Source organism: Lissotriton helveticus, chromosome 1_1, assembly GCF_964261635.1.
Source record: "Lissotriton helveticus chromosome 1_1, aLisHel1.1, whole genome shotgun sequence".
Taxonomy (NCBI): Eukaryota; Metazoa; Chordata; class Amphibia; order Caudata; family Salamandridae; genus Lissotriton; species Lissotriton helveticus.
In genome coordinates this window covers 256,039,775-256,052,864 of record NC_136057.1, presented here as the reverse complement: position 1 = coordinate 256,052,864, position 13,090 = coordinate 256,039,775, and the positions used below count along the sequence as shown (strand labels likewise).

The following is a 13,090-nucleotide window of genomic DNA, read 5'->3' as shown; positions in this document are numbered from 1 at the left end:
CCCGTTCAAACCCAGCCATATGCAAATCAGTTTTGAATCAGCGCCTCATGGCAACAGTCCAGCCCAAACTGCCAAGCTATGTCTTTCCTGGACCGGAAACAAGCATCCTGAGACCGGTTTCGGGGTAACACCCCTCATCAGCCAGACTAGCTTGAATCCAGTGGCAAAGTGAGCAAGGGACCCACGTCTGGGCACACCCTGCCAACTCAGGGCATACAAAGCAAGCACAAGGAGATGATGGATGGAGCACTGAAACTTTTCATACACTGACCCCTAGTCATAGAGCTGGGTTGAATCCATCTTTGTTCTTTAGCTCACTTTGCCACCCCAGTTCAGACCCAGCTATATGCAAATCAGTTTTGATCCTGTGCCTCATGGGAACAGTTCAGCCCAAACTGCCGATTCATGTCTTCCCTGGTCCCGAAACAAGTATCCTGGGGCTGGTTTCGGGGTAACACCCCCTCATCAGCCGGGCTAGCTTGAATCCAGTGGCAAAGTGAGCAAGGGTTCCTCTTCTGGGGTGAACAAAGCAAACATGAGGAGATGATGGACGGAGAGCTGCAACTTTTCAGAGCTCTGATTAGCATGGATTACAGAAAGTTTATGTAAGCTGCAGAATGAATGTTTTATCACAATATTATGGTGAATTTGTGTGCTGTGGCAGTGTACAAGATCATAGGCATAGGAACCAGAAAGGAAATGAGGGGATGTATCCCCTCTAGATTTTGGAGTTGGGGCGCAGAGCAGCAGAGGACAATTCCCCATTCTACTGGAAGTCTGTACTCACAGGAGCAAATTCTGCAAGGGGCGGGGTGAGGGGTGGATTGGCTGGAGAAGAGGTCCATCTTTGTTTTGGTAAATATTTAATTGTAGTTATTGAGGTATTGAGATTTGTAATAGATTCACTGACTCCCTTTCTGTATGAACTGATAGTTGCTAACCATGATGACATTCCCTGGGTAACAATCCTGCTAAATTGCAGTTCTCTTTTAGCCACTTCTCTTTCAGGACTCGCTCATAAACTAGTACCCTAGCTGAGAGGGCTAATGCACCTACTGCAGCAATCTGCAGGTCAGATCTAATTTCTAGAAGTCAGATCTCCTGTTCCTTGTTTATTTTCATTAGTTTCAAACTCCACATTTCTTCTGTACACACAGTGGAAGTGGATGTTAAAGGTATTTATAAACAATCCTTTTCTGGTCTTGCTCTGAGAATATGGAACGCTCTTCCTCCCGAAATCAGAGTGACTCCTACCACCACCTAATTTAAAAAGAAGTCAAAGGGTTGCTACTGAATAGTTACCTAGAACAATAGACTTGAAGTCACGCAAACTAATATTTATTTCCTGCTTACACCACTGGTCTATCACTCAACTATGCAATGCTTTGCTTCTTTTTATCTATTATGATACAGGCTGTTCTTTTTTCGCATTGTGTTTGTTTAACTTCTTGTAAGGTTAGGATTCTTTGCCTTTACCTGCTTATCTTGTTCTGCTTCTATGTATAGCACTCTGATATCCTGATGGGTCATGTTCACACCTTATATAACTTTTCAAATAAAATAAATAAATAAAATAAATAGGAACAAACCTGCCCTTCATTTGCCAGAGTTTTACAAAATATATGCCATTGATCTTGCCACTGAAAGCTGGCCTTAAGGTGCCCAGGTGCTGCACTGGGGAATAATTGCTACAGGTGAACATCGTATTGCAATGCCACTGTAGTATCCCCTTTGATTTGTCTGCAGATCTTGACTTCACTCAATTTGAATATCCTTGTAAAACAACAAGATCCCTCAGTGAGGGCTGTGCTCGCTGTTGAAATTTAGGGTGGCCGCATGAATGTCAGGACCCCAGCAAGGCCACATCTGCCTTTCTTCCTTCCAATGTCGATAAATGGAGAGCCATTGCATGGTGTAGTACTAGCTCTTGTAATGTATAGTTATAAGATACAGCACTATGTAAAACAGGTTTTATTCTCATTCCTCTTCTTCTCTAATGATGCCCGATTGTGGCTAAAGACGGTGACTGGACGTGCATTATGTAAGAAACTGGAGTATTAGCTGAGGGTGGTGATAACCCACCTCAAGTAATAATCACAGTCCTTGTCAGGGTGACCCACTAAAGGTACTAAATAAACCTATGCTTACATCTCTGGTAGATAGACAAAAAATGGTCAGCTTAACTTAGAGGCAATATGTAAAATATTTATGCAGTACTTAAACAGTAATAAAGTGATAAAACAATATTAGAAGAATCCTAAACTATTAGACCTGTCAGCCTTAGTTTAGTTTTTCCCCACACGTTTTGCCTTCATCTGCCCATTTTAGCTCATCTAGTTTTTGTTGGCCTTAGGACTCTGTACACCTTACTACTTCTGACCAGTGCTAAAGTGCTTGTGCTTGCTCCTTTAAACATTCTAAAATTGACTTACAACCAATTGGCACATTTAATTTACTTATAAGTTCCTAGTAAAGTGATACCACAGGTACCCAGGGCCTGTAAATGAAATGCTCCTAGTGGGCCTGCAGCGTTTCTTGTGCCATCCACTTAAGTAGCCCTTTAAACACCCCAGGTCTGCATTTGCCGCCTGTATGCACAGTTTTAAACTGCCATTTCGACCTGTCATACTAAACCTTTTGCCAGGCCTAAACCTTCCTTTTTAATACACATACGTCACCCCCCGGGTAGGCCCTAAACAGCCCATATGACAGGGTGCTGTGTATTTAAAAAGTTGAACACATACTTTTAAGTTTAACATGTCCTGGTAGTGAAAAACTATTACATTTGTTTTTCTCTACTCTCCTATAGGATAACATTAGAGTTACCTTATTACATTTAATAAGGTGTTACTTCCAATCTGGAGCAGGTAGACAGTATGAATTTGGTATCTAAAGAATTGTAATAAAAAGCCCTCTTCAATGGTAACGTCAGATTTTTATTCACAATTTGGAAAATACTACTTTTAGAAAGTTTGCATTTTGTTACCCTTATCGTTTGGTGCCTGAAACATGTTCCATGGTCACATGATTAGGTGCTGCTGGCAGTTGGTCTTTCAATATTGCCCGCGTACAGGGATGTAAATAGAAAATAAGTGCTGTCAGGATGGACCACTCTGAGTTAACAAGGGGAAGGAGCTGTCACTTATCACCCTTGCAAATCAGAAAGGCTCTGCCTGATCACTCTCACAAAGGGTGGTGCCTAGTCTATTGTGATCCCAGAAAAGCTGAGCCCAGGTCAGAGAGAGGGGGATGCCTGACATCTCAGGGTGATAGAAACCTCTAGAAGCTTCCTTCAAAGTGGGCACCAGGTATAAATATTGGATCTCAGACCCCATCTCTTCAGTTTATTTCTAGATATGTGTGCCAGGGAGAAGGAGTATTGTGCTGCTGAAAGGACTGCCATTCTGCTGGACTGCTGCTCTTAAGGGTTACTGACTTGCTGTGCTGGAGTGCTGCCCTCCTGCCCTCTTGCTTGGCTGAGAAGGTCCGGACCTGCATCTCTAAACCCAGGATCCCAGACTAACTCTAAAGGCTAGTTGGGTGGCGCCCTGATCAAAAGCTTCAGGGGCATATCAGACTTCCAACAACCTTTTATACAACACCTTGGCTCTACCATCTGTGAGTCCTACCCTGCCAAGTGGTACCACCTGAGTTCTGTACCCTTGAAAGTAGGCCTACAGGAGGTCTGCCAGACCATCTGTGGACCCAGCAGAACCACAAATCTCCTCTGCTGTACAGAGCAACCCTGAGTATAACTAAGGCATTGCTCTGCTGCATGGACTTTCTCAATGCAAAGACTTCACATCAACGCCACAGCCTCATTGGAACCGCCATTTCCCAATTTATCTCTGACTCAGTCCCTAGCATCGCAAGCCCCCCATTAACGGCTTTGCTGCTTCTTCTGAACCAGCCAGTGTGCAACACATCCTCAATGCAAGACTACACATCGCGAGCCCCCTCTCCTAAGGCCTCCTCTACGATAGCGCAGGACCTCACATCGCAGCCTCACAGCTCCTTAGAATGACTCTGAGTGGTACACCTCTCGCCCGGACTTCACATTGCATTGATTGCATGATGCATACTCGATGTGGGACCTTGCAACGCTCCCCAACCAGTAGTTAAGGTACTCCTGTTCAGCTGGCTTAATAGGTACTCTGTAGCTGGCACGTGCTCTATTGGTCGGCCGGATCTTATAACCTTTTCCTGGTCTAGTATGACCAGATATTCGCAGTCGACACTTTGTGCTTTTTGGTGCTATTTTTACTGAACTCTTTGAAGTTGAATTTCTTTGGTTATACTGATTACATTTCTGTTGTTTTGGTCTTGATTGATTTAATAAATTGTACTCTGTTTCGAAATTCAAGTGGGATTTTTGTTGTGTTGTGTTTTCACTCCATTACTGTTTGAGTGCTGCATAAATGCTTTTTGCATTGCCTCTAAGTTAAAACTGACTGCCCTTTGCCAAGCTACCTGAGGGTTGAGCGTAGCTTACTTTGGGGTTTGCTTGTGCTTCACCCTGACGAGTATTCTGGTTCCTGCTTTAGTAGGGGTTCAGTCCCCCCCTCATCCAGTAACCAATTTCTCACAGATTTCACAGTTTGTCATTGATTGCATGTCCCTCAATGTCATTGCATTTTGAGGATGGCTACATTGTTCCACTTGTATCGTCACTGGTCTTAAGTGACAGAATCAAGCAGTTTTTTTGTTAAGCTGCAGATGCAACATGCTATGTAGCTTGAAATTGAGGTTCCCTTTGATGTATTTACTTTTCTGGCACACCACCATTTGAATCATTCATGTGCAGCATCACAGCATGAAAGGTGGATTCTTCACAAATGATACTAGGTTACAGAGAACACCCTGGAGTGTTCCTTTAAGTTTCTGTCATACTAGAATACTGGACTTATAGCTCTTTCAAAAAGTATAGATTTACAGAAACACAATCATGAGAAAAGAACACAGAAAATACTGACCCTTTGTCAAAAGTATTCACTCTGCAGTAGTTTGCTTTGTATGTATTTTTTTTTTTAAAGTTTGTATTCAGTTAACACATTGGCAATGATGATACATATATAAAGTATGAGCAATATAGTAAGGTGACACATTCCTGAAAATATGACCATTATCAAACAAGAATAATCAGTATTTACCAGAGGATCGTTATTCGGCAGTTCAGTCCCTCATGTACCCTTCTACCCTCTAATCTTCAACTGAGCTATCCGATTCTAATTCTGGTATCGGGTCACAAATATCCCCCCTGTAGGTGTTCCAAGCTGCCCAGATTTTAGTCCATTTTTGGGGGCTTTTCCGAGTTATATACACTGTTCTTTCCGTTACCATAGCGAGATCCATATCTCTGCACCAAGCCTTTAGCGATGGTAAGTCCACTGCACCCCATTTCTGTGCAATATTTCTTTTTGCCACCATGAGCCCCAGCGTGACCCACGTTTGACCATGGCGCGTTAGATCATTGGGCTCCCATATGTTGAGTAAACATCTGCGTGGCTCTGGCAGTAACGACACCTCCATCACCTGTGATATTGTTCTTAGTACTTGTCGCCAATAGTCCGCTACCGCTGAACATTCCCATATTGTGTGTATGAAAGATCCTTCCCCTCCGCACCCCCGTATGCAGTATGGGTGTTGTGCCCTTGATATTTTAAACAACATGGTTCTAGTGTAATGTACCCTATGCAGGATCTTAAGCTGCACTAACCGCAGCCTTGCCGGGATTCCCATCTCTTTGGGTGATGGCAGGGCTTCTTGCCATTCCGAGTCTTCTACGTTGCCCACATCTGTCACCCATTTGCCCCTAAGTGAGACTGTCGGTTCTGGCAAGTTGTTAATCGGCTTCCTATATGTGAAGGACGTGGCGCGCTTTTGCATATGGTCAGTCAGTAGCCGGTCCTCTAATGGGGAGGCCTCAGGGACGTCTGCGCCATGTGTGATCGCTGTGAGCAATGCATGCCGTATTTGCGTATACCTCTAGGTCTCAGTCAGGCCCAATTCATATTGTTGTTGGAGTTGGGTAAAAGGAACTACTGTCCCCTTGTCCCATAGATCTCCCACCGTGGAAATACCAATATTGTCCCATTGGTCAAACCCCTTGCTGTTTCCCAGCTGTCCTAGTTTTTTGGTGTCCCACAGCGGGGTAAGCTTAGTAATAACCCCTCTCCATCCCAGCCGTGTCAATGCCGTATGCCATAATGTGGCCGTATGCATTGTAGGGCCTTGTAGTTTCAGTGCTAGTCCTTTGTCGTATAAGGTTGTGAGCATCTTATTCATTCCTAGTTGGGCTCTATCTGCCCTATACGCCGGGTCATCATGCGGTGCGTGTAACCACTGATTAACGATCTTGAGGTGCGCCGCCCAATAATATAATTTCATGTTCGGAAGTGCTATTCAGCCATCGTACCAACTTTTATGTAGCTTTGCCTGCGCTATGCGGGCCGGGCAGCTGCCCCAGAGAAGTAGTGGTACCTGTGCAGCTATCTGTGTAGAGTACCTGGGCGGAACTTGCAACGGCGTATTGTCAATGGCGTAAAGGAACCGGGGTAGGGCCATCATTTTGTACTGTGCCGCTCTAACCAGGAGAGTGAGGAGCAGAGTCGCCCAATGCATCACGTCTCCCCGCAACCTCTCCAATGGGGGTACCAAATTCTTGGAGAAGAATTCCTTTTCATCCGGGGTGATATGTATACCTAAGGTTTTAAAAGAGTCCCTCGCCACTATCAAGGGGCAGTCCGGAGGAAGTTACGTTGCCGGACCCCGCAATACATACAAGATCGACTTGGACCAGTTTATCATATATTCTGACACCTTCCCGAAGGCTTCGCAGATGGCGAGGAGTATCGCGATAGACTGCTCCGGGTGTGTGAGGTATACCAATATATCATCTGCGTAGAGAGAGAGGCGATCTTCCCATCCCTCACGCCATTGAATACCCTTCAGCAATGGAGCTTTCCTAATCAGTGTCGCCAGAGGCTCCAGCACCAGTGCAAACAAAAGTGGCGCGTCCCTCCTGCCAATGGTATCTCAATTGACATGTGTCCGTTAGCTGTAATATGGGCCAGCGGATTTGTGTATAAGAGGCGCACCCAAGCGCAAAATTTTGGGCCGAATCCAAAATGTGGGAGGACCGCGAATAGGTATCGCCATTCTACCATATCGAAGGCCATCTTCGCATCTAGGGACAAAATCACTGCAGGTTCCGACAAAGACGGCACCTTTGCCATCACGCCATGTAATCGCCTGAGGTTGAGTGCCGTGTTCATGTTAGGTATGAAGCCCGACTGATCTGGGTGTATTAAGTGAGGTAAATATGTCATCAGCTTATTGGCTAGTAGTTTAGCCAGAATTTTGGCTTCAGCATTTAGCAAAGATATGGGGCGGTATGAAGTACATTCAGATGCGGGCTTACCGGGCTTTGGGATTGCTACTATCGTCGCTATTCTTTGGTCTAATGGAAGTTCGCCCTTCTGCAGGCTGTCGTTGTACATTGCTCGCATATGCGGGCAGACAGTTTCTGCCATTGGTTTATACCATCCAACCAGGATCCCATTGGGTCCCAGTGCCTTGCCAGACTGCAGTGATCTGACTGCCAATTGCAACTCCTCGTCCGTGAGATCAGCCTCAAGTTCCATAGTATCCTCCGGAGTTAACCTTGGCATCTCTACTTGTAGTAAAGACTCTGCTACCTCTGCGTCCGTTACGTCTGAGGTTGGTGTGTTGACTTTACGAAAATAGTCAGCTAAAATGTTCACTATTGTCTCTGGGTCAGTTACTAGTCGTCCTCCTACATTTCGTATCTGCTGTATCCCCTTAGAACTTGTCTCTCTCCTGCCTAGCCATGCCAGCAATTTCCCGGCTTTTTCTCCTACGTCGTAGATTTTGTGTCTTGTCGCTGCTAGGTTAGCTATCGTTCGTTCGTGCAAATAGCCTCTATGCTGTTGCTGTCTGAGGTGCAGTGTGTGTGCCGTTCCTGGTGTGGGACCTGCCGAATTCTGTGTGTCAGCTGCTTGCAGTGCTAATTCTAAGTCCAAGAGTTCCTTCTGGTTCTCCCATTTATGCCCCGCTTTGTATGTATTTTAAGTTCACTACTTTGAATGAAAACTTCACCTTCTGCCTTGATTTCATACCACCCTTCTTTGAGTATTCAGCACAACTCTACTAAGGCAGAGTCTTCAGCAAAGGGGCCCTTTAAAATCATTCTTGTTTATTATTAGCATGGAACAGCATGCAGTTGTAATATTAAAACATGTTATTGTTTTCTCCTACATGACTGGATTAATTTGTTTTATGCTGTGGGTTAAAAGCAACAAGCATAACAGGGGCATCAAAAACAACAAATCACTAAACTACATTCAAATATTTACTTTATTAATGGCAGTACATGTTTGTGCTCCTCATTAACCATGCTCCAATTTGTGAGCATGAAGTCTATGAAATTGTTTCATCGTGTAAACTCAAATTTCCCATGTTTATATATGCTATGAGACCAAATCTACCATGCCAATCTACCTACTAATCAAACCTACTATACATACCTATAACGGTTAAAGTACTATACATATCACAACCATCTTCTCATCATTATAACAACTGGCCATACCTACAATCATACATAACTTACCTATCAACATACTTAACATATCATATAGGCATATAACCAGATGTGCTTCTTATTAACTCACAAGGTCCTCTCAGGGACCTTTCAATGGATTGTTTTGCCCTAGCCAAGGTATTTCTTGTGTCAGTGCTTAAGTGAGTTGATGAGTATTGTCTCTATCAGGTGGCACCACCTGCAACTTTCATCTTGATTTATGCCTGAAAATAGCAGTTTGCCCTTCCATTTGATTGCTTTACTTAAATAGGTGGCCCTCTATGGAAAATGTATTCATGAAAGTGATGTGTATAAGATAATTATGTCATGGCTCCATTTAAGTAGTTAGTTATCCCGTGGGGGAGTTAATGGAGGGTGAATTGTTATGCAAGTGTGTAGGATATCAGGATGATCTTTGACAAATATTTCATAGAGTTGCTTGTCAGTGATCACCTGGAAGGAATGAAAGAATAGGCATATTAAAGCAAGTCTTTGGAATGGGATGTATAGAATTATCAGTGGAACCTGTCTTCAAGTGCTCTATGATCAATGGCATCAAAAGGGACTTTATCACAAATCGGTTCCAAAGGTGTGAGTTCCCAAGGTTTAACATTCTACATATTCACGTTGATGCATTTCAAGATGGTTCTAGGCATTGCCGCTGGCCAAATTGTAAGTTCAAAATCAATCTCTTTCCTAGTTATCTCTTTGAATAAGGATCAAACTTTTTAACTCAGCATTCTCAATCATCCACTGGGATACTCAAACACACTTTGGATTCATTGATCTTTCTATGGGGCAGATCAACCACTGTCATAAAAATGAGACACTATAGGCATTCTTTGGTCCAGCAGAAGCAGGTTGGTCCAACAGACAGCAAAGGGCCAGCCGCCTGGAAGAAGGCTGTTTTTCAGTATCTCTCTCCTACCACCATCACACTTAGGGGGTCATTAGGATGGCGGGTGGACTTTGTCCGCCCGCCATCCTAATGTGAAAATGGGACCGCCAGCCATCATTGCAGGGGTCCCGTCGCATACATTAGGATGCGCCTACCACACAGGGGGGCACATCTGCATTCCTGACATTGCACATGGGTGCTGAGTGTACCGCCCGCCACAATGCCAGGAAGGCATGTCGTGCGCTTCTATGCACAACATGACAGACACTGCGCGGTGCCGCCACGGAAAGGCATGTTACAGCCCACATTTAAATATGACACACACCGCCACCATATTGAACCCTTTTCCGCCCGGTCGTTATGTAATATTGATAATATAGCGGGAGGTCTTTGCTGGAAGGATGGCGGGCGGGTCGCCCCCGCCGACCCGGCGGGGGCGATCAGCCAGCCATCCTAATGGGGCCCTTACTTTTCCAAGACTTTTCAAAAGTTTGTAATTTCTATTATTTAGAAGACAATGTGTGAGTCAAGACACGTTTTTAGTGTACTTTACAAATGGCTATAGGTTTCTGGAAGATACATTAATGGAGGGGATTTGCAAAGCAAAGACATCTTTATATGACAATTTTGCAGAACTGTATCTGTCATGGTGATCCACAAGTTGGGCTTCCTAGATGCAAAATACGTAGGAACTTGCCTAGCCAACAAGGTGGAAGCTGAAGGGTTTATGGAGTGCTGTTTTAGAGATTTTGTTTAGCAGAAATGCAGGGTCTCTGTTATGAATACACTTCTGTGCTAGACAAATAAACATATGTATACACTTTGTGGTTGTAGTGATCTGTGGCCTTTGACTGGTTTTGTCTTCTCAGAACATAACAGGACACATTATGTCCTACTTGAATGCACTGTACACTAGGTACTAGACAAGCATTTTACTAATTTTCTCTCATCCTCCTTAACAGAAAACCTAACTTTCTAAGTTCACTGAAAGCCTTGTATAGCATCACTATTGTTAAGCCACTTTGTGAGGCTTAGCACCACTTTGTAAATATGGTACCCTTTTTACGCAGGTATCTGCATTAAAGGGGCGTGCAATGGATGTCCCTGTTGGTGTTCCACCGCAACACCCATTGCTTTTTTATGCTGCCCTAGATTTACAAGGATCTATAAATCTGAGGCAGCGCCAAACACTAATACCATGCGAAGGCAGGCGTTACATTGGCGCAATGATATGAACCACTTTTATTTTGTCCTCAATTTTACTTTTTCTATGTATGCTACATTCTGCAAAACTCTTAGAAAGAGCAAAATGCCATTATTCATTGTTTTTGTGCATGAAAGTGTCCCTTCAAGCGCAAAAACAATAATGAAATAATGGAGATTTGCTACTTCAGTGTGTACTGCAAAATGAAGCACACATAGAAATAATGGACCGCCATTATTGATTGTTTAAATCCAGGAAGGGACCCCTTTCTGCATCCAAACAATCATCCCTGCAATGCAGGCACCCTTGCACTATGGTGCAAGGGCGCAAGGGGTGTCTGTGTTGATGCTAGAAAGCTATTTTTAGCACCAGCGCTAAGGACAACACGGGTGCACAGTATTCTTGTAAACACCACGCATCCCTGCGTTTTGAAAATAGGACAGCGAGGCGCTGCAAAAGTTGCTGCAGAGCTGCACTGCATGCCCCTGCATCTTTTATTTTAGCTGCCTTCTCTTTGCTGTTCAGGAGAGAAGCGGTTGCTTTAGACAATTAAATCAACTATTAGTTTTGGTCCCTTTAGGCAGGAGTCACATTCCTTTACATTTGACTATGTGGGTGTTCTACCAGGCAAGGGTAAGGTTCGAATTGTGTTGATCATGCTTTTGCATCTCCTCACATGCATACAGTATATTTTCTATATGCTAAGTATTATGTTTCTCTCTTGGCTTCCAGAGGGTATATAATACACATATGTATTTTCCCTGAGAACTAATGGAAATTTCTAGCCTCCACTGCATACATAGAGAATGGGCCTCATGATGAGGCCATGAAGATAATTGGTGTATCATTTCAGCAGAGGGACCACAGAATGTCTTCTCTAGTACTTAAAGTGTGCATTTCCACTCATCAGCCTTTGAGAAATATTTGGAAAGTCCAGTCTAACTGATGTTGGGCTCTGTGGTTTCTCCTTCCTCATGGTGTTTTGTCACTCCTTTTTCTCCTTCCTCTTTGTCTTCCTCTTCTCCAAAGACCTTCTTCAGAGCTTTCTCTAGGAAGTTCTGGACTCCTTGCATTTTCTGCCTTCCCACCACAAAGTAGATGAAGGGGTTAACACTGCTGTTGATTGAGATACACATGTAAACTGCAAAGAAGAAAGTAGCAGAAGAGAAACCTGATGGAAGGACCATTAGGTAAAGTAGCAACCACAGTACTCTGACGGGTGCTACTGAAATGAGAAAGACCATGACTGTTGCCACAATGACAATGACAAGCTTTGGTGGATGGTTTTTCTTTGAGGATTTTTTAACCGTGATTAGCATAATCAGGCTGGATATAACCATAGTGGGTATAATTAGCAAGAAAACCAATACTGATAAAAATATGTGAACTGCGGTACATCGCACAGTCACTGTCCCAAATAGTTCTGGAGGACAACCTACGTTGTCCACCAGAGTCAAAAGAATTGAAAGACCCCAAATTATGACACACACAAGCAAGGACTGGAATTTTGGCCGTTTGTAACGATACCACATGGGGTGATAGATGGCCAAACATCTCTCCACGCTAATGGCAGTCAGTAGAAACATACCAGCATAGTTTCCAAGGCCGAGGATGATCTCCAGTGCAAACATTACTGTTATTGGGTCTGCTGCTAGTTCTTGTTTTAGAAAAAGAGGGATTGTGATGGACATCACCAAGGAGATGAAGATGAGATAGATTAAGTCAGCGACAGCAAGGTTAATGATATATATGGTGTACTTAGTTCTTTTGATTTTTAAACATAGATACCAGAAGACCAAACTATTTCCAATAATCCCAAAGAAGCAGATAAACAAAATGAAACCAGCTGCAATGATGAAGCTGGTGGAAGATGCCATCACTGGAGTGTCTTCCTCTGGCTTATGAAAATCTAGAGTATTGGTGATATTACGTGGAATCCTTCCAGTATCTGCCATGATGGTTTCTTCAAGTGCCTGTTGAGAAAGAAGATAAAACTCACTTTAGTTGCAGGAATATTAATTTCAGTAACAAATTTAAATGAAAAAGGTCATTCATGAATCTTGGGCATATGGTGGAATGCCAAAAAAGAGGAATTCATGTGGACTAATCTGGAATTGAGCCTCGGGTAGTTCTGCCTCTAACAAAATGAGTTGAGTGAATTAGTAGCCAAGGGTTTCCCAGGTACAAAGGTTAACAGCAGATTGCTATTGACATTTTTACAGGGCATCTTTTCCATCTCCCACAGCAGCTCCAGCTCAACTGAATCACAGTACAGTTGTTAGGAGCTAGAAACACTCTAAGAACATTGCAAGTAAGGAATTCACAGTACAGTTATGAAATGAAAAGATACATAAGATATAACATATCTTCCTTCTTTCCAAAACAA

The 13,090-nt window shown here is 43.5% G+C and overlaps 1 protein-coding gene across 2 annotated transcripts in view; it reads right to left on the bottom strand.

Annotated features, from left to right (window-relative positions):
• Nucleotides 1–8,195: 8,195 nt before the first annotated feature.
• Nucleotides 8,196–13,090, bottom strand: part of LOC144791027 (proto-oncogene Mas-like) — a 170,126-nt gene continuing 165,231 nt past the window's right edge. For both annotated transcript variants that reach the window (XM_078665764.1, XM_078665689.1), the window contains exon 2: nt 8,196–12,677. In XM_078665764.1, coding sequence (XP_078521890.1) covers nt 11,643–12,659 — 1,017 coding nt within the window. In that variant the 5' untranslated portion in view covers nt 12,660–12,677 and the 3' untranslated portion in view covers nt 8,196–11,642. The remainder of the gene's footprint in view (nt 12,678–13,090) is intronic.